Raw genomic sequence first — 27,118 nt, 5'->3', positions numbered from 1 at the left:
TATAGCGGAAAATCTTTATATTGAAAAACGTAACTTTTTATTTTAAATTGCTGCGTTTCCATTAAGCAAATTTATTTTCAGATTTCCTATTTGCACAGTTATATTGCCAACAACGACAATCACAAAGAAGAATGTAATCCAGTGCTTCTTTACTCTTCCTAGGCTATTATGTTTTACGTTAACTTGCAGCTCTCTGGAAATATTTCTACACAAAAAGGTAAGCTGTAAAAATATAGCTGGCAAGTTCAACCTGAGTGGAAAACTGTTTTAAATGAAAACTAAAAGATTTTATATAGTTTTTTTTCTTTGTGTTGATTCTTACTCAAGCCTATCATGCTGTGAAAAGGTCTTTCCTCACAATAAGGACAAAAGCTACAGTGTCAGTCTCTATACAAGTTTTATACTTCACATGATATAAATCAGAATTAAAAGCTTGAAATATGTCAAAACAGGCATCAAAAATAAGAATTAATAATAAAAGGATCATCAGGCAGTTTGTGGTGAGTCATCAGTCTCAGCTAATAGTTGTTGTTAAAGTATGCATCATTATAACATGCATTACACATCATAGATCAGCGGCGTCAAATCAAAAATCTGATTGTTCTTAAAGGGCCGGTTGAGCCAGAATGTATTGATAAAACTCACTAAAACGTTAAAATATTAATAAATATCTCTGATTGGATTTTGTGGTTGTTTTTGTGGTTTTAGTAATCATAATCAAATTATTTAATTTAGAAATGTTTGTAAGGACTTTTTGTGATATTTGCACTAATGCATATGATATAAATGTGACTTTATTACTCGCAGTATCGATCATGGCTGAGGCAGCAGTTAGTTGAACCCAATATTTTGGATCAATTTTGTAAAATGAAATTTGCAAGAAAATTTGAAAAAATGTGGGGATCTGTTGATTTTGTGTGAATTTTGCAGATTTGTGAAAAACTGGAGGTACTTATTGATGTAATTTGGAGTCTAGAGGGCCACATAAAAAGCAACGGTGGGCCACATCTGGCCCCCAGGCCTTGGGTTTGACACGTGCCATAGGTCAACAAAGTGATTGTTTTAATCTAACCGCTATCTCCACTTATTCTGATACAGGAGTAGAAATTGAATCAGTCAAGTTTATTTGTATAACACATTTCAGCAACAAGTGCTTTACATAAAAAAACTAAAATTATTATGAAAAATCACCTGTTTTTAGCTTTATATCATGTAATAATGCCGTTCCCTGATCAATCGGAGTGTCACACCTCGTCCACACGGCTCCTTCAGACTAGTGGCAGCAGCAATTAGCAAACAACCTAGTGGAGTTGTAAGTCTCTTGGGGTCATCATACAAAGTGCAACACTCCTATAACTGGTTGCAAACGGCATCATGGAGAAGCCTTGTTTGAAAAAAGTGCTGAATAGGGAGTGTTGTAACAGGTAGGGGGTTCTTAAAGAGACAGTGTCCAATTTCAAGATGTCAGGTACGACTATAACACAAAGTCAAATTGAAATTAGGTAATTTTTATATACATACAGTATAGACCAAAAGTTTGGACACACTTTCTCATTGAATTCAATGAGAAGGTGTGTCCAAACATTTGGTCTGAACTGAGTACAGACCAAAAGTTTGGACACACAGTTGTGTCCAAACTTTTGGTCTGTACTGTATATACAACATTTTCATAACAACTGGAATTAACATACTGACATGATTGTGTAATAAAATGAGACTATGTGTTTGGAAAATGCATTATACGCCCCCTTTTAATGTTACATATCACCCAATAGAAGAGTTGCACTGGTAAATAATACCATTATGACCACTGACAGGTAAACTGGAGTCACATGCAATGTGGACTCTAAAGGGAGATTGTTTTACTGGGCCAAAAAACCAATTAGAAAATTTCTATCTTGTGAATATAAGAATGCAAACCCTCAAAACAGGGATAATGGCTGATGATTACTAATACAGTTGTTTACGCTTCAATCAATAAATGCTCCATTTATGTTTCAAAATGCAATCAAACACAATTATTATGTACTGCCTAGCAGCATAGCTGCCCCAGTACTTCAATTACTCAAAGTAATTGAAGTGGTGAAGTTGTGTATTTGATGAAAGGGGAATTTTATTTGTTTTTGAGGCTCTGAGTCATGGCAGTGATACATTTACAGACCAAAAAGACCAATAAATTTTGTTATTTTTTTCATCATCGTCATGATAAATAATAAAATTACAAGCCTAGTACTCACTGACGAGACAAAATAGAGAAGCCAAGTTGAGCACCCACAGGGAATGGCCCAATTTGATAGACATGGAGCTCGGAGATGTGAATGAAACTAATTCAATTTGCAATGAGATGGCACAAAATGGCATTTGAAGTGGCATGATGAGATGAGCTGTGTGTTAAAGGATGTTGCAGGAAGGTCTGACAGCATGTAGACTCGTTACCAACACTTTTCAGGGTTTGATAGGGGTGGCAATGTGGGCGTGCATGAAGCCAGGCATTTCAAATGACCAGCATCTTTTTTACACCACAGTAAGGGATGAAATGATCTGTGTATTTATTTAATAAAACATCAGGTCACTGTTATCTGTTTGTCTGTTATGGTGGGAAATTGAACAGCCACCAAAAGTCAAATCACCAACGTACTGACATCAGTTTTCCTCTATACTCTCCAAAGGAATCTAGGAATGATTCAAAGAGCAAAATATTGACTTTTCAATGTCTACCTTATCTGCAAACATCCAAAGACTCTATAATGATTGCATAATTTCAGCTCACTTATTGATACAGTGCCAATTCTCAGCAATTTGTGCCAATTTGTTGAAACAAGGAATGCACCGATCTATTTCTTCCACTTCCGATACTGATACCGATATCTGAGGTTTAGTATTGGGCGATACAGAAAAGCAGTGTTGAATTAACTTAAAATGTTTTGTTTTAAGGCATAAATGTAATCAATTACAAATTTATTTGATAACTCTGCACCAGTACAGCACTTAAATCTACCAATAGCTTCACAAGCTTGGTCAAACATGAAAAAACAACTTTAATTTGTTCAGTCAGCGCAATTAGAAATAAATAATAAACTGAAACTGACAAAAACAACAGGTTGATTGGTCAAGCATGTAAAAAATAAACCGCAACAAACCTGCTTTCAAATGGTTCAGAAAGGGCAATTAATTTAAATATAACGCAAAATAAACCATAAAGCATGACGTTGCTCAGAGGACACACAATATAAATTATTTTACAGATATTAAAATCAGATTGGTTCATCTATAACAAATATGTGTAATCTTGTAATTACTCAACGGACACAAACAGGAAAGCCAAAGCAAACTGGTACTTCATCCTCAAGGGTGGTATTTTGTCTTATAGCATAAAAAAATATATATTTCTGAAGACAGGAAATGGAAAAAAGGCCAGAACTTACTCACAAAGATAAAATACTGCTATATGATACATATCACAGACTAGGAATAACCCAGATTTTCTACCTTTTCTCCACAATATCTCATAGAATACAGGAAATTGGCCTATTCTTGAAAACAACCCTATTTTAGAGAGATAGAAGTATAAAGATGGCAGATATCACAAGAACATAAAAGTCCAATTTTCTCAGCAGAACATCATGTTCTAAAACCATAAAGCCAAAGAAATAATATACACACAGAAACTGATAGTGCACATTATCCAGACATGCATGTCTTAATAACTGACAGCAGGCAGCCTCAGCTGCTCTTAGCTTATATGACCACAAAAAAAGACAAATCTCACATTCAAGTGTTTGCAAATCATACAAACTAAGGCAATTAGTGGCGCTTGCATAGCCCTGCTGAGAAGGAAACAGATTAAAAGAGTCATCTTATGAGCAGCGCTTTGAATATGTTGCACTGAAGATTAGAATTAAATATTCTCTTTGAGTAAAACCGAGGCTACTTTCACCTGAAGCGTAAGTCAGAGAGGACTGGGCAACAAATTATACCATGCAATGAAACAGAAAGCATTAAGTCCAGAAAATAAAATAAGGTAATAAACCATTCAGCCAGATGGTGAACAACAACAATAACAAAAAAAGCGTGTGCCATTACAAGCTTGTAACAAGTGTGACAGATTGGTATGGCTAAAATGTGGGCTAAGTAGGATAATAAGCAGTACTACCTTAGGGTAGAGGATTTAACAGGTGTGTGTGTGCGTGGGGGTGTGTGTGCATGTGAGACACAGAGAGAGAGAAAGAGAGACATAATGTTTGAAACCATGATTCCATGACAGCAGGACAGTTACATGTCAAAATGGCAAAGTATATGACACTGCATCATATATTATCATAGATATATATATGGATAGATAAAATGTTAACATACAATGAAGAAAAAGTATCACTTTTAGGCTATTTTAGTGAGCTAATTTACTAAAAATGCTAATTTTTCACCTTCTTTATGAGCCAAATAAAATAAAAAAAAAAGATGTCTTCTATTCCTTTCTAATATTTTCTAATGGATTCAAATCCAGAATTAAACTTGTGGTATGATTCTTTTTAGAGTACAATCACGGTGAAACATTGGGAAAATGATGATCTGTTTCACTAATCAGATGATCCATTCAGGGATCCCCAGCGTTAACGGGCTGAATGAGAAATACTGCAGCAGGTTTGTGTCACTCTGTCGGTGCCTTACGTGGTAACGCGGAGTAGTTATCCATCTGGCAGGATGCTGCTGGTGAATCCGGTTCTTAGGAAAATCTCTTTATTTATTGGTCCCTGTGGATTCTGCAGCATCGAACGGGGATCAGTCGAACCGGTCCGTAACCGGGACAAGTACCCGCGCAAGCAGCGGCCAGAGAACGGATGAGACGAGCGCATCTGGTCCCACGCTCATTTTTAGGAAAATTTAAATCCACTTCAGCAGCTTTCACACAAAGACAGCGCGGCGCCTCCAGTTAGTTACTATTTGTCCTCGGTCCAAAAAAGAAGAAGAAGAAAGATGCGGGCACACCCCGCAGAAAGAGAGAGACCTGCGGCGTGAGGATGTGAATGATCGGACCTGTGACCGACGGAGAGCAGAGGCGTTTTCTCCGCTGCAGGAATAAAAAAAAAAACAACAGACCCAACACGTTCAGCAGAAGCGTCTCCTCCCATCTGTCCTCCGAGGAAAGAGGAGAGGGAGGAGAGAGCGAGGCATTGCGAAGAGATGGCTGAAGATGGAACCAGGACTCGCGAGTACGTGCGTTTTGCGCTTGCGCACAAGTTTGTGCTCGTTAAATGTTCGCTGGTTTTGACTTTGACACAAAAGAACAAAAAGAGAGGAAGTAGCTGGTCACAATACGGGCAGGTATAAGAATTATGAGTAGAAGTTTAACCAAAAGGCAGCTGCCATGTTATTTTTGTTTTGTTTTTGTTTGAGAAGCTTACCATTTTTATTTATTTGTTTGTTTTTAATTGATGAAATTAGGGCAGATTTAAACATATGATGCAGCTTCCAAAATCTTATTTTTATCCACAGAAGAGGATTAGAGCCTCTGTTATATTTTTTAATTTCTTTTTCTTTTGCTGTAACAGATAATTTATTATATGTATTTGAATGTAATTTTTGACACTTTCTGTTAAGAAAATAGTATAGGTGAAAATGTACACATTGTTTTATTTTACCAATTTATGTGTATATTTATTCAACTTTTGTGTTTTGCTTTATTTATTCTACTTTAAAGATTGTAAGACCTGAACATCAACATTGTCAATGTCTGTGGATATTCTTTATTTTTATTATAATATTGTGATATTTGTCATTGAAGACCCACTATGTATGTTCATGCTACTTGTTTGAAATAAAGTTAAAAAAAAAAAAAGATTAGAGCCTCTGAAAAGAAATCTGACTTTTTTCTCAAAATTCTCACTTTTGATCTCAGAAGAAAAAAATCATTTTTTTTCTTAATTAAATGCAAACTACTCCCCTGAATATATTGTTTTTTGTTCAGTGAATCATCCTTTTGTGAGTGTGTATACTTAATTTAATTGAAAACTAAATCAGTTGATGGTTATTAATCGATTCATCGCAGATTCATCCATTTAATCATTTCAGCCCTATTTCAATTAAAAGGAGTTGAATGTCACACTTTTGTTGAAACCTTTTAATTACATGTCAGTATCCATTACAGATATGCACCATTTTGTGTTTTGCTGTCACTGACAATCCCAATAAAATACACTCTTTTCTTGTACCAAATACTAAAAAGTTTCCTCTGTAATAGCAGTCTCAAAAGGAGATTTTAAAAACCTTTAAAAAAATGTTTTAATTTATGTGTAATTATATATTGTCAAGCTTTCAGCGTTAAAAATTGATGTAAAAAATAGACATTTGAATATGGGTGCACTCCAGATTCAGGGGCGGTTGGTTAAACTATAAGGAAACAGGCTTTTCAGTTAAGTTGTGTGGGCTGCTGCAACTGGTGGAGCTGCCAGTCGGGTACTGGCACACCATTGGTTTGCTCAATAGCCAGTTTTCACTAAAGCATAGCCTCCAGGTAGTCCTGATATCTTAATTTTGTTCCTGTTAAAGCACAATACAAACTCCCTGCAGCACCGCTGCAGTTTATAGTTGCCACAGATCAGCGTATCCAATAAGATCTTAGAAGTTCAGAAATATATTAAAGATTGATCCTTTTATTTTTTCCAGTTATAAGTCATTATAGCGTTTATTTGTTTTCTTAAACAAATAAAGGCTCTAAAAAAATGTGATTTATTGATTAATAACATAACTTGCATACCAATAAATGTTGGGAGACATAAGCTTTTGAACAAACAAAATGAACTTGAAGAATAAAGGAACCATTTTTTGACAAACTCCAGGTCTATAACATTGTGAAAAAACCCTGTTTCATATAGAAAAAGAAAAAAAAGACAACAGCAATGGGAAAATATTAAAACAATAATTTTCTCCATATCCTTCCACAACCAAAACAGAACCAAGGGTTTGGCACTGAGGTAGTGAAATAAATATGAAACTACCTTTTTTTTTAATAAAAAAATATTTAAATAATGTATTTTTGTTTGCATTTATGTAAAAATACTACTACATAATACTACTTTATATAGGTGTTTAAATATATAGCCTAAGACAATCACATCAGAAGGCAGTAGTTATGTTTTAATTGTTTTTTCTGAAAAAGAAAGAAAATAAAAGGTGTGCCTTTTCATTCAGGCAGTAAATGTGACTAATAATAATAATAATTTTTACTTTATTCATCCCAGCAGGGAAATTATTTCGCAGTTACAGCACACGACAGGAGCTGTGTCTGCAGGCAGCCAGCTGAGCCGGCGCCATTTTTTGAAGGAGGACATGTGGCAGAGGTCGTCGGGACCGGGAGTCGAACCTGCGACGTCTGCGGGTCTAAGGCCTCCAAACGTGGGGCATGCTAACCCGCTGCGCCACCACAGCAAAATTTGAAATGTAAATCTGCAGTTTTGAGGAGCTGCTCTGGCTACGTGTTAAGCTAACCCCTGACTCTACAGCTCTGCCTCTTTCTACTGTAACGGTGACACATTATCCTCCTCTGTGCCAGTTGGAGGTGCCTGGTTGACAGTGACGTGCGGTGAGGTTCATAGCTGGTGAGGCACTGACGTCATCAGAATCAGATTTGCAAATAGATGCATAGATTGACAGCAGTTTACAGGTTATGTTTCACTTCTGCATCCTTACACATACAAACTGTAGCTCACAAAATCTATCGCTGCACTTGACTTGCTTCCCGAATCGTTTAGCCTAGCTCGCTGTCACTTACTCGGCAGTTGAGGAGTGAACAAGACGAACGTCTGGGATCTTGAGCGCCCCCTGCCATGAGGCAAGAGAACTGCCTGCCTCACCTCGAACCTGTTCTCTGCCGTTTATAATCGCTCATTACACGAAACACGTTACACAAACACAGTTGGTGACAAAAAGCACTGTACATTATATACATAAGCTAAATTATTGGAAATAAGTTCACATATTAAATTTGTTTAAACCATTTTATTGACGCCGTACAGCAACATGCTCTCTCCGCTTAGCAGCCAGCGCAGAGCCAGGGGTTGCGCAATCCAAGGTGAGGCAGAGCTCGCTGCTGCCTCACCGGCATCGTTCCAAGCATTTGAATGGGAAAATAAGAAAATTCAGCGATTTTGAACAAATAAAAATCGAAATTGGTGAAGCTACATGAAAAATAAATATTTTTTAGTACAAACCACCGGATGAATATAACAATTTAAATTACTTTATGATTATATATTTTCTTTCTTTCCATGATGGCTGGTGAGGCACTGCCTCACCTGCCTCCCCTGACCGCACGTCACTGCTGGTTGAAGCTCCAGTTAGGCCCAGATGGCAGCACTGGGATTCTCCCAGATTGACTGAGTTTGACCACAGTCTGCGAGTAAACAGGAAGCTGGCCAGCCTGTCACTGCGAGTCATCCTTCTCTCTCTGTCTCCAGGCCTCGCTACATGCCTCTTCACTTGGACGTTTATCAGATTAACTTGAACATAATCACTTCCAGGGTTGAAATGTCCTTCAGATTAATCCAAAATGGTTCATTATTGTAGAGGTTTGTTCTGGTTTGCTCCAGCAGCGAGGCTTGAAAAAGATCAGTTTCAACTTATTATTTTTCAACTGTGGTTTGATATGATTATATGCGTCATAACAGTTATAAATACATAATTTATAGTTATATTTATAAAAAATTATAAATACATATAATTGTATGTATTTGTATGCATTTACTAATACATAGTCCTTATGTGACGTCACATTTCCGTGAACTTTATAACTGACAGCCATCTTGGCAGGCCGCTACTATGGAGTTGCCATGACAACAATAAAACCACAAGCTTACAGCTGGATCGCGCTTCGTTCCTAACAGTGTAAGTACAATACAACTATTACTGCATTACCATTTTTGACTACGGTACTTTATCCATTTCTGTCTAATACTAAGATAAATATCAGTGATATTTACTGTAATACTGTCAACTGAACTAGCAAAATTAGTTTATCTTGTATTTTTATATTCAGACTGGCTGTAATGTGTATTTATGTCTCACATTTGTGACACCAAAAGTATATTTTATATTGTACTTGCACTATAAAACAGATGATTGATGAAAATTTTCTAAGAATATTTTATGTGAAATTACTGTCATATATTGTTCTGCATTAAATACAAGTTTCAAACAAAATAGATAAAAAACTTATAACTTTTGATTATGGAAGAGTATTTATTTGTCTTGAAAGTCTTCACATTTAGTCACATTGCAACCTAATTTCAGTGCATATTATTAATATTTAATGTGACAGACTATCAGAAAGTAGCAGTCAATTGTAAAAGATTTTATTATGCTAAAATATAAAAGAATCTAATAAATACACAAACATTTCTGGATAAAACGTAAAATGAAGAAAAGCTGAAGGGACTATATTTGTATTGCACTATTCTTTTATTATATTAACTGCAACTTTTAAAAAATGTTCTTTTATGTTATCTGTCTCCAATCTGACAAGCTGTCTGTTAGAAAAATGTAAATTCACTTTGACCACATTTGCCTGACTCTCTGTGATGTTCAATAGATTAAACCCGATGACGGTTTCTACAGGACCAGAGTTTTAAATGGAAGGAAATTTCCATGTTTAATTAGATGCTACAGAATAAAAGTTTTATGCCAGAACGTGAGTAGTTGCTTTATTTGTTTATATCATTGCCTGACAGGTGAATTATTGCCCTTAAATCAAATTCAGTCAGCAAATCTGGAACAAATCGCTGCATAAGACTGTTTTTTTTTTTTTTTTTGGTATGCTGACCAGAGAGCTGCAAACTAAATTGCCCTTTTTTGGGATAAATAAAAGTTATTTTAAAGCATTTAAAGAGGATTTTCAGTAATTCAGACTTGCTTGAAAGGTTTTCAGAGGCCTTTTAAAAAGAAACAGAGAACATGCTACAAAATTGTTCTCACTTTACTCAACTTGTAACACATTGTTGAGCTGAATCCCTTTATAAGGGCCAAGTTTTGCCCACAAATCCTATTTCTGTCTGTTTGGATTCAGCTGATTTTTCCCACCTATTTTAGGCAGATCAGGTTTAGAGAGAGCTGAGCTGAAGGCTGTGCATTTCTGGAGAGTATAACTATTTCAGGCAACAAACTGCAACTTCCTCCGTATGTTATATCCTTTTGTTTCTAAACGGTATCTGAATAGCGTTTTCTCTAAGGCTATAAATAGGAAAAAAACATAACGTGTAGCTTTAAAACATCATGTCATGAGTTTCACATCCTGGAAATGTGTCAATTTGGATCACTCTGGGTTACATCTATGACTCCAGATTTGCATGCGATAAAGCCGCTTGGCAGATTTTTCTGTAAAATCAGCCAAACTCACTTTAGATATACAGATTTTCAGCCTTATAAATGTTATGTTTCTGATTGCTTTTTAATGTTATTTTAGCCCTGTTGCCTTGCAGCAAGAAGGTCCTGGGTTCGATTCCCAGCCTGGGGTCTTTCTGTATGAAGTTTCTCCCTGTGCATGCGTGGGTTCTCTCCGGGTACTCCGGCTTCCTCCCACAGTCCAAAAACATCACTGTTAGGTTAATTGGTGTGTGTGCATGGTTGTTTGTTCTGTCTGTCTCTGTGTTGCCCTGCGACAGACTGGCGACCTGTCCAGGGTCGGTTATGTGTGGTATTTTAACAAACTACCTAACATAGGACGAGATTTATAAAATAAGGAAAACCTAAAAAACAAACCTAAACCTTTGATTTGGTTATGGCCCAATATCAGATTTGGTTGAAAAAAATTATCACAATACAAACTTCATATTCAAATTCAAAACTACTTTATTGATCCCAAAGGGAAATTAAATTATTAAATTAAATAAATTAATATTAATAATTGTTGATTAGTTTTTTGTGTGTTTTTTTTACATATCTGAAATACTACCTAACTGGTAATATATTCCTGTTTTATCCAGTTTTCTTTCCATGCTGTTTTGAGGATTGGTGGCAGAACCTTAAACTGCTGCTGCGCAAGTCACTCAACAGGTTGTTGCTAGGTAACCAAAGAAAGAGTGAGTTGCTAGGTAACCAAAGAAATTCCGCCAACCTTGCTTAGCTAGCTGTATGAGGTTGAGCAGCTAAAGCCTTTCCTCTGCCTACATCTCCCAGAATGCTGTGCGGTTCTGGATCAGAGTTCAGTGACATTAATAAATTGCACAACCCTGCATAATATCACATTATTTTTTTATCTCAAGGCAAGTATAACACTAGTTCAATTGAGTTTAGTACAGATTTTCTTCTGTTAAGATAATGCATATTAAAATGTATTTAAAAATACAAGAAAGAAAAAACAGATTAATTAAACTTAAAAACAAATAATTTGAATTTAACTCTGTCCCATTCAGTCAGACTCAGAAGAGGGCAAACTTCTAGTAATTAGTAAAACGTTTTCTATTTTAAAAAAACAGCAGGATATTCAGAATCCACTTGAGGAAGTCAGATCTGTGGGCACCTGTATCATAATTGTTGGGGTGAATTATCATTACAACTCGATTCACATTCAGCTTAGGGAAATAAAAGGATTTTTAACTCAGCTACACACACAGACACACACACACAGCCACACACACCATTGATTCCCAGAGAGACAATAAGAGTATGAGATGAGACCCTGCAGGTAGCAGGATGTCATGCTGAGAGTTGACAGCTTGCTGCAAAGCCAAGAAAAAGAGTTGTGTCATTAAATCACTGAAGCTTTAACAGTTGCTTTGTGTTGAAATCATCCCTAAGTTAATGTTGCCAAGCAACAAATACAGTCTCAGGCAGCAAGAGGACCTGCAGCCAAAAATCGCTTGGCAGCTAAATTCTGCAAAAAACAAAAGAGGAACTGGAGGACCAGAAGCTTTCAAGGAGATTTTGGAAATAAAAAAAAATAAAATGAAGGTCAGATTCCAGCCATTTAGAGGACAGGATGTGTAGAAAAGAAGACAGTTTCCATTTTATAAGACTAACATGGCAAGTATGTTCTCTGATTTTTGTTAATTTTCACATCCACCTCCAAAAATACAATCTTATGTTAAAATCAGAACGCTGACTCTTTGTAAGGTAGCTTGAAAGAGAATGTATATGTCCTGCAAATCAGATTTGTGTGCTGAAAGTAAGACACAACCTAAAATAAATATGCACATGCATACATGGCATAATAAAGATTTATGTTTTCTGCTTTTTTCTGTTCCATATTAATTTAATTTTGATGTATTGGTTTATTTCTATTTTTCAAAAAATCTTTTTTGAAAAGAAAATATGAGGGTTAGAAAAACAAAAGCTTTACATCGCAGTGCAGTGGTTTATTCATCCATTATTCATGGCAGGTTTGATTTAATTCATGTATTTTCAAGCATAAAAGGCAGTTTAAGGTTATGTCGCAGTATTTCATCCTGATTGAGATTCAGATTTCAACAAAGCCACCCCAAGACTTTCGGTCTTGGCTTGTTTTTATTTTAGTTATTTAGAGGAGTTGTGTTTTACAAATCTGTGCAAAACTGTCATTAATGTTGAAAAAACATAGTTGCTGTGTTTCTTTTCATGTGTTAACATAACATGTGAATAAGTTTGTTCACACGGTAAGTCTTTAAAAAACATGCTGCGCCGTGTTCCTCCAACTACTTCCTGTCTTCTTCTTCTTCATGGTTTATGCCAGTGGCAACACCTGATTGTTGGACATGTGACTCGTGTGACGCAAAAAGTGTTTTCACTGCAGTTTTGTGAAATAAACCAATTTTGATACAACGAAAAAAAAACCCCAAAAAACACATCATCCTAGCACCAAAACCTTCTATCAAAGAACAAATTGTCGTGTTTCCATTAAGCAAATTTATTTTCAAAATGTCAAATTGCACAATTAATTGTTCAACGAAAACGCAGCTTGTGAAACATAAGATGATCTGATGGCTGCAAATGCACAATTCATAACTTACAGAAAGTTATTCAGATCCCGAACCAACACAGCAGCTCTGTACCGTCACACGATCCCCAACATGTTTGACCGTCAGAATGAAAATCCTTTCACTGAAAGGCTCTGAGTTTCACGCCAGACTGATAGATGTCACTGATTTGTTTCTCGCTTGTTCAGAAAGTCCTTGATGAGTTCTTAACCTCGATAATCCAGAGTTGAAGCCGCCTATTGAGTCCGTTTGCAGAAACACCAGTTGGGACAAACAGGGTGATAGCAGTGACTAGAACATTTTAATTAAATTCAAAGCCAGACATTTGCAAACAAATGCATCCACCAGCCCTCTGGGTTTTCATGAATAATAACAATAAAAATTCTTCCTAAATTGCCATTTTGTTGGCATCTCAACAAAGTTAAGTTTCCTCTATGATGCCACATCATTCAATAAATAATACAGACAGTTAAAGTGATTTTATCTACGGATAAACATGGATTTCAGCTAGGGCATCTCCACTTTAGTGCTCTATCAACTAATTAGAAATACATATAATGTATTATGCCTGTTGTAGTCTTTAAATAATTCAACCTAATCATGCAGACAGTTTAAAAGTCCAGTACATTCATTCCAAATTGATCCTAGTTATCAAAAAATGCAGTCAAGTTCAGTTTATTAATTAAATTGGTTAAAAAGCTTTCTACCCAAGGAAACCAGGCAGATTGCATGGACTTACTCACGTTCCCTCCTCCTGGATGAGCGTGTAGCAACAGCGGACTGTCGCTACACGCTGAGCATGCATTGGCTGAGCTTTGGCTGCGATTATAATGTGCTCTCCTACCCACAGAGCACGGGTATCCTGCAGTAAAATGTATGTTTAAAATAAAATGGGAAAAAAAACTGCAAAGTTTAAATATCGATGCTAAACTATGTGTTAAAAATGATCACTTCTACAAACTGCAGTATTTTCTGATGATCAACCTTTGACACACATAATAACAACATAGTTCTGGGTTTGTCGTTTCTCTTTTCCCCATAATGTTTTCATACTTCATTCTGTCTCATTTGGCACTTCGTGAATGGAGGTTGCTAGGCAACTAGGGTGCAGTAAAGCATGGCAACATGAGTTTTGTATTTAGGCGTATTAGGAATTGAAACAATAGCCTTGAGTACTGTAGAATAGCACTTAGCACATTACAATAGAGCATAGCAGTAGAGTAGTGTGATTTATATATATATATATATATATATATATATATATATACATATATATATAATTTACATTTGTTTACAAGAAGAAAAAAATCAACCAAGGAGAAAATTGCGTAAAGAAAATGTAAAATTACAGTATCTTTATGCAACAGTTCGCACTGTAGTCATACGCAGCACGAACCGTGGATGTTATCTCTGCAAAAACTTCTGAAATTTTTTTAAAAATCTAGTAAATTTAGTCTTGTATCGCTTTACTTTTAATCTTTTCTTACCATGGCTTTTTTCTCAGCCTTTTATTCTATCGACTGCTTTAATAGATGTGTTAAAATACACTCGCTAATCATTTGTGTTATTGGAGTTCGATTAGCTGCAACACCATTGGTGTAAACTGATCTTGTAAAAAATAACAAAAATCATTGTGAAAGGAAAATATTTTTAAATGAATATAAAATATTTTTTAACTACACATGAAATGGGAAAAATGATTGATAACCTTTGCAAAACGTCTTAATAAACCTTAAAATTACTCAAGTAAGAGTAAAAAGGTATTTGATAAAACATTTATTCAAGTAACTGATCAAATTATCAATCATTTAATATTTAAAAATTGCATAATCAGATGGACCAAAAAATGAAGTTACATTTTGGTATTTTATGGACCAAAATGACAATAATTCCATATAAGTGAAAAAAATAGTCAAAATATTTTTTTCCAAATCAGTTTTTTTGATAAAAAACTTATGAAACTTTAATTAAAAACTGCAGATGTGTCTGTGTTGAATTTTGGGTTAAAACATGTTTGTTTCTACCCACTGTTTTTTGTTCTGTGGGTAGAAAATCCAGAAATTTTACTCAAGTAAAAGTAGAAATACTTCATAATAAAATTACTCGAGTAAAAGTAAAAACTAAGGCATAGTAAAAATACTCTTCAATACATTTTTTCAAAAAGTTAGTGTTACTGAGTAAATGTAACTAGTTACTACCCCACTGTGAACATCATCAACACATCACCAAACAGGTTTATATTTCTACATTGACTTTATGTATCAGGAGCATCAATGTCAGCCAAAACTTACAACATATAAACAACAAAGGGTCTAAAATAAAAATTATTTTATTACACAGCAGTGCAGAGTAGTGGCAGGTTTTTAAATAACAAAGGTGGCTCATACCACAGTTATTGATACACCAGTCAGATGTAGCTTTAAGTTAAATCTTAGTTTCATTTATCTTGACTCCAAATTTACAACTTGAATTGGAAGATTAGGGTGATGGCAGCGAGGCTGTCCAAACTCAAAGATAAATGGTGAAATTACCAGTGGAAACATGCAAACAATGAATAAATAAAAATAACCCACTGACTATTGAAAACAATAATAATTTAAATATTATCAGAATTGTAAATATTTCTTTATCGTTTTATTATAGAATCATCCCTGTCTCATTTTCTATCAGAAACTTCTTGATTTAATGTAAATAATGGTAAATATAAAGCTGCCAGAGGATTTACTGATTTATTGTAATCAGTTTGACCTACTTAAAAACAAAATACATACAAAATATAGAGCTTGTCCCATATATTGCTGTCTTTCATAGCTTAAAAATGGGATTTTAAACAGCAGATTGTGAAGAATTAGCAGCCTATTGATGTTAAATCAAAAATATATTAAATGCAAATCTTAGTTTGGGTAGATCCAACAACAACTATGATTATTGGTGTAATATAAAGGAATAGTTGTTGAATGACGTAACATACAATCATGACCTAACTGTAGCATTAGCATTTATACAATCGTAAAACACAAAGCTTTTAAAGATGTTACAAACTTCCAAAACATGCAATGACTCTGCTGCATAATCCTTTGAGATGTAAGGATTTGTCACTCAAATAAGTAAAAATACTCTCCACTATGAAACCTTGCTGTGACAAATGATGATTTTAGTCTTCGCTTGCAGAAAACCCTTCGCCAGTGGAACCGGATTTCCCCAGCGCCGCTCTTTGCCACAGAATCATCTGTTTATTACCGTCTGAAACAGAGAAGCTGTGGACAGACTCCTGGTGGATTCGAGGTAACGACAGTGAAAAGGTCAAAGGTCGGACATTTTCATTGCGATGCCTCATTATCAAATGTTCTTGTTCTTGTTTGTTTAAACCTTCAGATGTCGTTACTAAAGGCTGTGTGGACCAGTTGCAGCGTAACGTCACGTCATACTGGTGGACAAAAAGCTGATGACCAGCATTGGTTTCAGCTGTCAAGCTATTAATATAACATGTTAAAAAATGTAAGACAACAGGAAGTGGCAGGAGGATGATTAATGGCTTATCACATTAAACTAATGGGTGGTTTTAATTGTGTTTCTTATTTAATGAGGATATTAAATAACAAAAAGTGTAATAAATTTTTCTTCCACTTCACCATTCTGTTATGTGCAACTTGACTGTTTGCTTAAAATGCTAATTAAACAAGCGATCTCCACTTGAACAGAAACAACACTGCAGTTATTATCTTTGGACCTAAAGAGGAACAACTTAGAGTCAATGCAAAGCTTCAGTTACTACAGCTAAAAACCAGGAATCAGGCCGGAAATCTGGGAGTAGTGATGAACTCTGACCTGAACCTCCAGAGCCACATTAACACAGTTACAAAGTCGGCCTTCTATCACCTGAGGAACATTTCCATGTCCCAGTAAGATCTAGAAAAACTCATCCATGCATTTATCTTTAGTCGCACTGATTACTGCAACAGTGTCTTCACAGGTCTCACTAAAAGTTGCAACTAATCCAGAACATTGCTGCTCAGGTTCTAACTAAAACCATGAAGACAGAGCACATCACTCAGTTCCACAGTCCCTACACTGAGACAACAGACTTTAAAATCTGGAACAAACTTCCAGAAAACCGCAAAACAGCTGAAACACTGAGTTTCTTTAAATCTAGACTAAAAACTCACCTGGTTAGAGTTACTTTTGAAACATAATCAATGAAACATTTTGATTTGTAACGACTGCAAAATGTATTGTTTAAACTGTTGACTGTGTTCTGACTTTGCATTTTTGTGTTTTTATGATGTAAAGCATTTGAAATGTTTTGTTGCTATACAAATAAAATTTTATTGATTTAGTTTGGTAGTAAAATGTCATAAAGTCCAAGGTGTATAAATACTTTTTTCCTTTCCAGAGCACAAAAGCCTAAAGTATATTCGCTTTCTGCTGGTTTAGTTTCTGTCCATTCTGTTGATGTATTTTTAATATTTAAATAAAAAAAATCACCTAATGCTCTGGAAACAAAGTTACCTTCATAGGAGGATTTTTGGTTTTCTTTCTCCTCCTCACATTTTATCTCACACTCTGCCTCTGTGCCTCCTCTCTCCTTCGGACTTGCGTCAGCACTTCTGCCTGCTGATGAATATATGAATGAAATTATTACTGAAAAAGTACACACACACACAGACACACACACATGTCCCCACACACACAGACAACTTTTCTCCAGCAAATCCACCACATGAGCTCATGAAGAGATACATTTTTAAATTAACTCTTCAACATTAAAATTAACAGAATTTCCTTTTTTTTTTTTTTATCGTCAGAAGATTTTCTTTGTTCGTTTAATATTTCTTTTTATCTAGAGCAAATATTCATCCCTTTGTTTCCTAAAACATGTTTTTTTCTTATAAGTGCAGAGGACATAATTGGCCCTTAGATCCCGGACATGATGGTTGAAGGACAAAAAGCCAAAACTGGAGAAAAAAGAAAAAAACAAAAACAAAGAACGCCAAGCATTGCGTTCTCAGACGGTTAAAGAAACTCAGACGGTTAATACCTTCAAGTCGTCCCTCCCTCCTTCGACTTCTCTAATTTCATTCTTTCTTTTTTGTCTCCGTTCTTCCTTCATTTTGCTGTTTCTATGGCAACCGCTTGTGCAATCACAGAGGAAGAAATGATACCTGAGGGCAGCAAGCGAAGGCAGCCGAAGAGCAAACAGACAGATGAAGATTGATACGGAGGATATTTACCTCTGTGTGCGCGTGAACAAGGCTGTCCTGTAATATGCTTCATAGACGAGCGTTAAAGAGGAGACGTGAAGAAATGACAATTTATAATTAGGGGTTAATAAAAGCTAAGTGTGACCGAACCAGCCACCCCCCATTTGCAACATATAAAAGCAGATAATAAGAACAACATCTTTGATAGTTAATTATTAACAAAAGTTATCTGCTTTTTTCTGCCCTCTGAAGTGTAAAAGGTTTTTATGGGTGTTAGGGAACAACTTTAAGTTGGCCCACTTCTTGATGTACTAAAATCAAACGGTGAATAATTTAATAATGCCCTCTTAGCTCTTCACTGTTTGTGAAATGTAATGATTAGCATGTATCTACACAGGAAGTGCTTTAACCTACTTTTTCAGCCATCTGTCTCATAAAATACACGTGGAAATGTTTTTAAAAAATGCAAAGCACTTAAAATATTATATTCTACTTTCAAATGCTGCTGTGTGAAAACTTTTTAGTGTCTAAGTAACTACAAAGACTAATAAAAGCAAAAGAAAAAAATGTCAGAACTTCCTGTTTACCTTGCTTGTGCGTCTCAAGAGATTATTTTTTGGTTTTCTTTAGACGCAGCTCTGAACAACAGGAAGGAAAAGCAGCAGTAAGTTGGATCAGAACGACGAAGGAGAAATGTTTTAATGTAAAGACAGAATATTTATTTTACACTTGCAGATCAAGAAGCCTTTAGTTTCACTGCTTTAGTTTTACACTGATCGCAGAAGAGAGCTTAAGCAGAAATAAAATCTAAATTTTATTTTTATGTTCTGCTATAAAATCAGTCTGTATTCCCAAAATAAATGCAATAGCAGAAGTTTTACAAGATCGAACAAAGTTCAGTTCACATGTGGAAACTGCTTGTTCTTACTTTTGTATATTTTGGAAATAGGTGAATCTTCTACAAATAATGCGGTGTCATGTTGGGTTTATTCACAAATACCGAATCACAAATAGGCAGGATACTATGGTGTAATGTTTGTGAACTTACACATTTAAAATTAAACAAAAATATTTTGTTTTATTTAACCTGCCATAGAGAAAACAATATCTGTGTTCATTTTCTAAAGCCATATTTTCACCATGTTATTCACACATTTATAAATGTCGAAGTTCCAAACTAAATAATTAATTCACAAGCTAAATATGTAGTTTACAAACTTCATATGCAGCTGTCAATAAAAAAAATATTTAGGAAGCTAAGTAGTTAGTTTGCAAACTAAATGTTTAAGTCTGAGCTAAATATTAAGCTTTCAAAATAAATATTTGTTTTGCTAAATAAATATTTAATGTCCAAACTAAATATTTGGACATTAAATATTTAGTTTGGGGAATAAATGCCTATTTCCCAAACTAAACTTTTCATTATAAAACTAAACATTTAGCTTACTGACAAAATATTTAGTTCAAAACAAAAAACATTTCCAAACTAAACATTTAATTTTCAAACTAAATATTTAAATTGCTAACAAAATATTTAGTTCAAAACTAAACAAAACTTAATATCTAGCTTGCTAACTAAACTACATATTTATGTTCAAGCTAAATATTTAGCTAATATCCTAATTAGCTTGTTGATAAGGAGAAGTGGAATATCAATTTTTTTCCTCATATTATCCAATAAACTCAATTTTCTAATTGTGCATAATACTTAATTATTGCAACAATTACAATATATCATCATTAAATAAAATTAAAAGATGGGTCTTTGAAGTTATCTGAAATTGTAGTGGGGGATCTTTCACACATTTTTATTATTTGCTCTTTTTTAACTCATATTATAGTGAGTGAGTCATGATTTCAAAATGTCCTTCAAAGCAGAAGAAAGCTGCGTTTAAGTGACTCAAGGAGAATTTGGTACAAGCAACACCAGTGTATTATTTTACAGGAGAGAATCACTAATGACTCACTTATTTGATCAAATGATTTGGTGCCTCCGCTACAGTTTCAGTGTGATATGCAGACTGTTACATTCCAGCTTGATTGACAACGTATTCAACAGCCCACCTTCTGTCTTGGAGAAACTCTAAATTGCTTCCTTAAGAGGGATTAAGACAGGATTTTCTCATTCAGATGTTCCTGTAAAGTGGCCTGTGGAGTGAGTCATGCAGGAGTTGTTCATAAAAGCTATTAACTCTGTTCAGCTGAGCTCAGACCGAAGATTCAGTCTCATGAGTTTTCATTTGCTGCTGCCTAATATGTTGTGGATTTCCCCAACAAAGTCACAGATTACCAGAGGTGGGCAGAGTTCCCAAAAATTTACTCCAGTAAAAGTAGAAAACAGCCGTCCAAGAAACTACGCAATACAAAACAGATCAAATTATTTAAACAGATCAAATTATTTAAAATGACATCATCAAATAGACCAAATTATAAAGATAAGTGGATTTTTTTTATTTTAATTTTTTACCAAAATGACAATAATTCACATAAGTAACAAAAAAAACCAATTCTTCCAATAAAATCTTCTGAAACTTTAACAGAAACGTCAGGTGTGTCTGTGTCAGGTGAATTTTGGTTAAAACATGTTTGTTTTTCATCCAGTGGGTAGAAAATCCAGAAATTTTATTCAGGTAAAAGTAGAAATATTTCATAATGAATTTACTCAAGTAAAAGTAAAAAAGTATTTGGTAAAAAGTCTACTGAAATACTCAGTTACTTATCAATTATCAATCATTCAATATTTAAAAATTACATAATCAGATTTCTTTTGAGTTTTCTATAAAATTTATGAATTTAATCACAAAATTTATTTGGGCAGAAATTTACCTCTTTCATTGTAGATAGAAAAAAAGAAGTACATTTCTGCCAAAAACTAAGACCTTTTGTGGTTAGGCTGATAAATTTTAGAGAAAGCTCAAAAGAAATTTTTTTGATATTTGAAATTCACAATTCATGGTTCAAGTGTTTTTGTAGAAAACACTTGTAGAAAAATGTTTTTGGCTGAAATGTTGTGCTTACTACTTCTTTCATTTTGCATGTTTGCTGTATTAAAAGAAAAACATCTAGCTTTCCGTTTCTTTTGGCCTCGACTGAATCACATTTTCTTCAGTAATAACAACAGGATTCGGGCCACTTCATTTCAAAACATTTGCTATATTTAGCCAAGTTTAAGTAGGAATAAAAGCTGATTTGGGTTTAGCTTTTCAGTAAAAGTCTCTTGGTTTTACCTTTTGACTATAAAAAGATGAATACTTTGTGTTGTACTTTACATTTTCCTGTGTAAGAAAATAATGTTGGTAACATTTTTACCCTCATTCCAAATTACAAGTCTTCATTTGCATCTATGGGCCGCACAAAATCAGTCCAAGGGCCACAAATGGCCCCCTTGCCGCGCTTTGGACACCCCAGATATAGAGTCTTAACTAAGACTAAAAGTTACAACGGTTTAGTTTAAACAGAACATTTCCAAAAGAATTAAATATCAAAAAAATTGGTAAAATCCAGTGAAACTGAGAAACGCCGTTATTGGTGAGAAGGTTTAATAATTTGGTAAATGGGTCTAAGATGCCATCTAGTGATACTGAAAGGACCAGCTCAGTCAAATCACAGCCTGTGTTTCCTGACTCAGCAGACAGGAGTGATGAGGAGGACGGGTTTCCATGGCAACAACAGAGAAAGAAGGAGAAATAGAGGGAAAGAGAAACGAAGGGCAGAAGGAGGAAAACGCAACAAGGCCAATGCTCCAAATAGAAACGCTAAACATTAGTCCAAAGGCTCAAAGGTCAAACTTTAACATTTGTTCCTTTTTAATCTCTAGTTTTGAGTCAATAATTCATTAAGGCGCAGCAAATGTTTACCTGCAAATCTATCAAACCAATTTCCACTGAAGGACAACGAGGAAAAAAAATAATTAATCCTCTTACTCAAAGTTTTATTAATTCGGCCTTAAGAAAAACATTATTATCATTTCCTAAATGCTAAATAGATGTGCATATTTTACAAAGTACTATTTGGTATGTGTGTTGTTACTAACAATGGGTAGAACCATTTTTTAACCAAACTTGTTCATCAGTTTAGTTGCTACTGATAATAAAAATGTGATAAAGCTGAAAATCCCAACATTTACAACTCTGTGGTCAGTCACTTTGTAAAAATCTAACATAAATGCTGCACAAAACAGAATAAAGGATGTAAATCTGCACAAACGCCTCCAAACTTTAAAAAACTGTAGACTCAAAAGTAGTCACATACCGAAAAAGCCTGAAATTAATCAAATAAAATTTCCAATGTAGATCCAAAACTTGAAAGAGATTTTTACAACGGTGTATTAACGTCACTGTAGATTAAAAAAGAGAAGTAAATTTCCACCAAAAATTCATACATTTTGTGATTAATCTCAAATTTTCAAAAGAAAATTTTTGACATTTGAAATTCAGAAATTTCCCCATTTTTTGTGGAAAACTTCTGATATTAATCTAAATAATAATTTTTTTCTTGCAGATTTCTTTGTATATTTATAGAAAATTTCTGAGATTATGTTCTAAATTTCTAATTTTTTTGGGCAGAAATGTACATGTTATGAAGCCTAGGCGCAAATTCAAACTGGAAGACTCTTTTATCCCCACCGGGACCCGTTAATTGAAGCGACCCGCCCACAATCGTCGACCTATCAACGCCGGACCCAGCCACGTCACGTCCAATCATCGACCAAGTCCCAGCTGATAAGGACCTTCATTCATGGCGTCCTTCGCTCTCCAGCTGAACTCAACCCACCACCACCCCTTCTCCTCCATTCGCCCGGTCCTGAGGCCCGCACCCTTCTTCAACCTCCACCACCAGTGCCGGGCCCTGGGGGATGACGTTCCTAACAGCATCGGGGATGCTCATCTGAAGCCTATCGCTAACGCTGCGATAACCGTTATCGCAGCGTTATTTTTAAAAAATTTGGGGCAGTTTTTCAGCTGTATTGAAATGCAGATGAACTGCACTGAAAACAATTTCACATAGCATGAGTCACGTGATCAACAGCTGGACGTTACTACTGCCAGAAACAACAAAGAAGACAACAGGAAGTAGTAGGAAGATGATGGTTTGTTTTTGTTTTAGTCAGACAGAGTACAGCTGGTTCTACCAGAGCTCTCACAGAATCGCACAATTCATGAAAAGTTGTGTGGTATTCAAACGTGTTGAATCCATAATTATTCTGTAAAATAGCAACTAAAATTTCCCCAAAACGCCACAGACATTAGCCGCATACATTAGCTGCGTAAAACATCATTGTCTCCTCTGATGGTTGAATTAAAAATATATCTCATGTTTACATCCATTGCTGCCATGACTTTTAATGACTTATCTTGTGAACAAACTAATTCATGTGTAATTTTAATTTCATTACCGACATTAGCAGAATATAAACAAAGACCTGCGCACATTTGTTATCTGAACGCTGCTTGTGTCTGGTGGTAAATGTTTGTAGGTATGCACAAAAAAATAAAAGATTGTTCTTTGCTTTTCCTTTTCTTTCAAACAAATGTGACGTTTATATTTCCAACAATAGGTAAATATTGAGAACTTACCAGTACTGTAGGCCAAACAGGGTTCAGATGCCGATGAACGAGGCTTTGGTAAGTCTGTCAGTCACCCTGGATATCAGAGGTGGGTGGAGCTTATATCCCCAGGTGGCGGTCTGTGGTTTGTAAGGTTCATCTCTGCCTCCTATGAACTCCTCCCCTGAGCCACTGCAGGGTTTTTATGGGTAGCACGCTATGCTGGACATATTTTTATCACTCAGTTGGAGTTTTTCTTTGTCTTTCCTCTTGATCTCTGTCTTCATAAGGTTTTCCTGTGTGAAGGAAGGAAACAAACAGAAAACATTCAGTTAGCTGTAAGCTCAAAAAACCTGTCTGAATGGATGTTAACGAGCATTGGTGAAACAGGGTGGAGGAAGAATTATGCTGTGGCAGCCTAAATGAAACTCCGTCATGAAAAAATGTGTTTGTGGCTGTGAAAACGTAAGGCTGAAGTAAAGAACCGCCTTTAATAAGGACAATGAGCCTAAACTTACAAAATGGTTTAGATCATGGGTGTCCAAAGTGCGGCCCAAGGGCCATTTGTGACCCTCGGATTGATTTTGTTCGGACCCCAACTGCAATTCCAAAATTACACAAATTTGACCTGCAGATGCAGATGGAGACTTTTAATTCGTAATCAGGGTAAAAATTCACACCAACATTATTTCCTTACACAGGAAAATGTAAAGTACAATACAAAGCATTTGTATTTATATAACCAAGTTTTTAAAAAAGAAACTGAAACCTGGGTATTTTTTTTCTAATACAGAAAACATGCAAAATTATAGCAGTTTTAACTCAGAAATTAACGTTTATGAAGTTGATTTAACAATAAACAAGTGTCTAAAATTAGTTTTTTAAGTTCTAATTGTTCATTCATCTTAAATTGTAAGTTTTAACTTGCTTCAATTTAAGCCAAATTATTATTTCAGAACATGCACATATTTCTCTATTATTTTAACTCACATTATCAAGTTAAAATAACTATTTTACTTAAGAATAATTTCCTGTTTCAAACTGCATGAACAAAATTTCTGACCTGATAATGAATTTTAATAAACATCACCAGGAATTTGGCTCAACATAACAAACTTCCATCTCAGGATACAAAAACATGCCGCTAAGCACCCTGGGAAATAGTTCTCACTCCTGTCTTTTTCCTTTTTATTTTTTTAAGTGCTAACCTAAAAACTCAATTGGAGGTTTCACAAAGTTAATAAAAAGTTTACGCAACTTACTACTGCAAGTTTATCTTTCACAAACTCACACATTTAGGTTCAAAACGTAATTTGACTTAAAGAGTAGAATGTATTAGACACAACTAAATGCGGCTCAAATGTTTTGCAGTGTAAAGTCTATTCTCTGAGCTATAGGGAGCCAGTGGAAACACTTTAGAGCGGTCTGACGTTCTCTATCTTCCTGGTTTTAGTCAGGACTCCAGCAGCAGCGTTCTGGATAAGCTATCTGATTAATTTTCTAGGCAGACCTGTGAAGACACTGTTGCAGTAATCGATGCGACTAAAGATAAACGCATGGATGAGTTTCTCTAGATCTTGCAGAGACATTAGTCCTCTAATCCTGAAAATGTCAGGATGATAGAAGGCCGACTTTGTAATTGTCTTTATGTGGCCCAGAAGGTTTATGTGAACCCGGAAGGTTCAGGTCCATCTCTACACCTAAATTTTGGGCCTGATCTCTGTTTTTTAGTGGTAATAATTGAAGCTGTGGGTTGAGTCTAGATTGTTCCTCTTTAGGTCCAAAGACAATAACTTCAGTTTTGTTTCTGTTCATTTTATAATCCAGTGGTTCCCAAAGATTTTCTGGGCCCCCTATGGATTACAATAAAATCTCCCCCAAAAAAGAAAAATAAAATCAACCGGAACCACTGTTATAATGTGACATGTTAATGTTTTAAACTTTAGCTGTACATTTTTACCTTCCTCTTTTTTGCAGTTTATTCAACTCTTGGACGTTTGACAAAAGTAGTAATAAATTAACACAACTTACTTCTGCAAGTTTATCTTTCACAAACTCACACATTTAAGTTAAAAATCTAACTGGACTTATAGAGTAGAAGATAGTAGACGCAGCTAAATGCGACTCAAACGTTTTACAGTGAAACAATATTCGCTGTTTGTTGGGACCGCTCCTTTAAGCTCATTTACTTCTGTTTGCCCTGCCTTCCCTCCTATGCTCTGCTTCCCTCTCTTTATCCCGTCCATCCCTGCAAACAAAGTGAGAGCACAGGGTGAATTAATAAAGGAGCGAAAGTGGAGCACAACTCCCTGAAGGTCTGCCTTTTCTGGGACGCTCACACAGAGAAAGGCTCTCAGACACACAAACGACAACACAATCTACATAAATCTAAGGCTTTATTGTGATAAAAGGCAAAAATCAGATGATACAAAGTGGTAGCAAAACACACATCATTGTCTGCAAGTAGGAAAACTGAGGAGAATGATGAGAAAATAAGAAAAAAATTAGGATTTTTTTTAGTTTAGATGTTAAAAGCATGTTATTCTTAGGTTTTCATTCATATTCTTTGTTTATTTTATTTTTAATGATCCCATTGTTAATTTTCTTCTGTTAAATTTTGTCTCTGTACTATAGTTTTGATCCTCCCCTCCGTTTGTTTTTCCCAATTATCTTCTTTCCCTTTCTTTTTTGTCATTCATCATTATTCTTACATGTTTCTATTTTTCTTTATTCCCTTATTTTTAAAAACTTGCTCATATAACTCAATTTATTAAGTGAAAAATATGGACTCACAAACTGATGAAAATTAAAATTTTAGATTAGAATATAACATTATGTTGATTAAAAACACATTTTTAACTTAGAAATGTGGGCCTTATGAGAAGGACCTGCTTAAAGGTTGTTACTTTTAACTTGAAAATTGAGCCTCATCAGAAGGCATGTTCTAATTTATAGAATATGACTGTATTTAAGGCACTGAAAACTTCCTGTTTTAATACAAAACATTAATTAAAGAGGCTTTATTATGCTCTTTCCAGCCACATGGTGCCACTTTATAGCATAATCATGTAACTTTGTCAGAATCAATTGCTATAAAAATGCTATATACATCAGATATGACTTAAAAGAAAGCTGACTTTGTGATTTAGCGCCTTGAAATTGGGTCTCTGTCTCTTTAAAAACTCCTGCTCTTTCTGTAACTCCGCCTTCAGGAAGTTGTCGCAACATGGCTCCTCTATTAACCCTTTAACAACTTTTTTTTTTTTTTACCAGCATTTCACTGAGAAGTAGCTCCTAAATTGAGCTCAGCAGTTCAAACAGGTGTTTGCTAATTGCTGCTGGCTAGTCTGAAGGAACTGAGTGGTGGAATTGGAGGAGAGGACTGCTCTGTATTGCTGAAGCTTGGAAACAACTGCTCTGAGGAGTTTTG

At 35.1% G+C, this 27,118-nt stretch overlaps 1 protein-coding gene across 15 annotated transcripts in view; it reads right to left on the bottom strand.

Annotated features, from left to right (window-relative positions):
- The window catches only part of lrrc7 (leucine rich repeat containing 7), a 142,558-nt gene that overhangs the window by 88,734 nt on the left and 26,706 nt on the right, over positions 1-27,118 (bottom strand). For 3 of the 15 annotated variants that reach the window (XM_028028259.1, XM_028028244.1, XM_028028246.1), the window contains exon 1: positions 4,669-5,542. In XM_028028259.1, coding sequence (XP_027884060.1) covers positions 4,669-4,693 — 25 coding nt within the window. In that variant the 5' untranslated portion in view covers positions 4,694-5,542. Of the gene's footprint in view, positions 1-4,668; positions 5,546-23,718; positions 23,985-27,118 lie in introns of those variants that run through there. The other 12 variants (XM_028028248.1, XM_028028249.1, XM_028028252.1 and 9 more) reach the window with 9 other exon arrangements.

The sequence above is a fragment of the Xiphophorus couchianus genome, chromosome 9 (assembly GCF_001444195.1).
Source record: "Xiphophorus couchianus chromosome 9, X_couchianus-1.0, whole genome shotgun sequence".
Lineage (NCBI taxonomy): Eukaryota > Metazoa > Chordata > Actinopteri > Cyprinodontiformes > Poeciliidae > Xiphophorus > Xiphophorus couchianus.
Note: the sequence above shows the minus strand (reverse complement) of the source record. Positions and strands in the feature narration are given on the sequence as shown.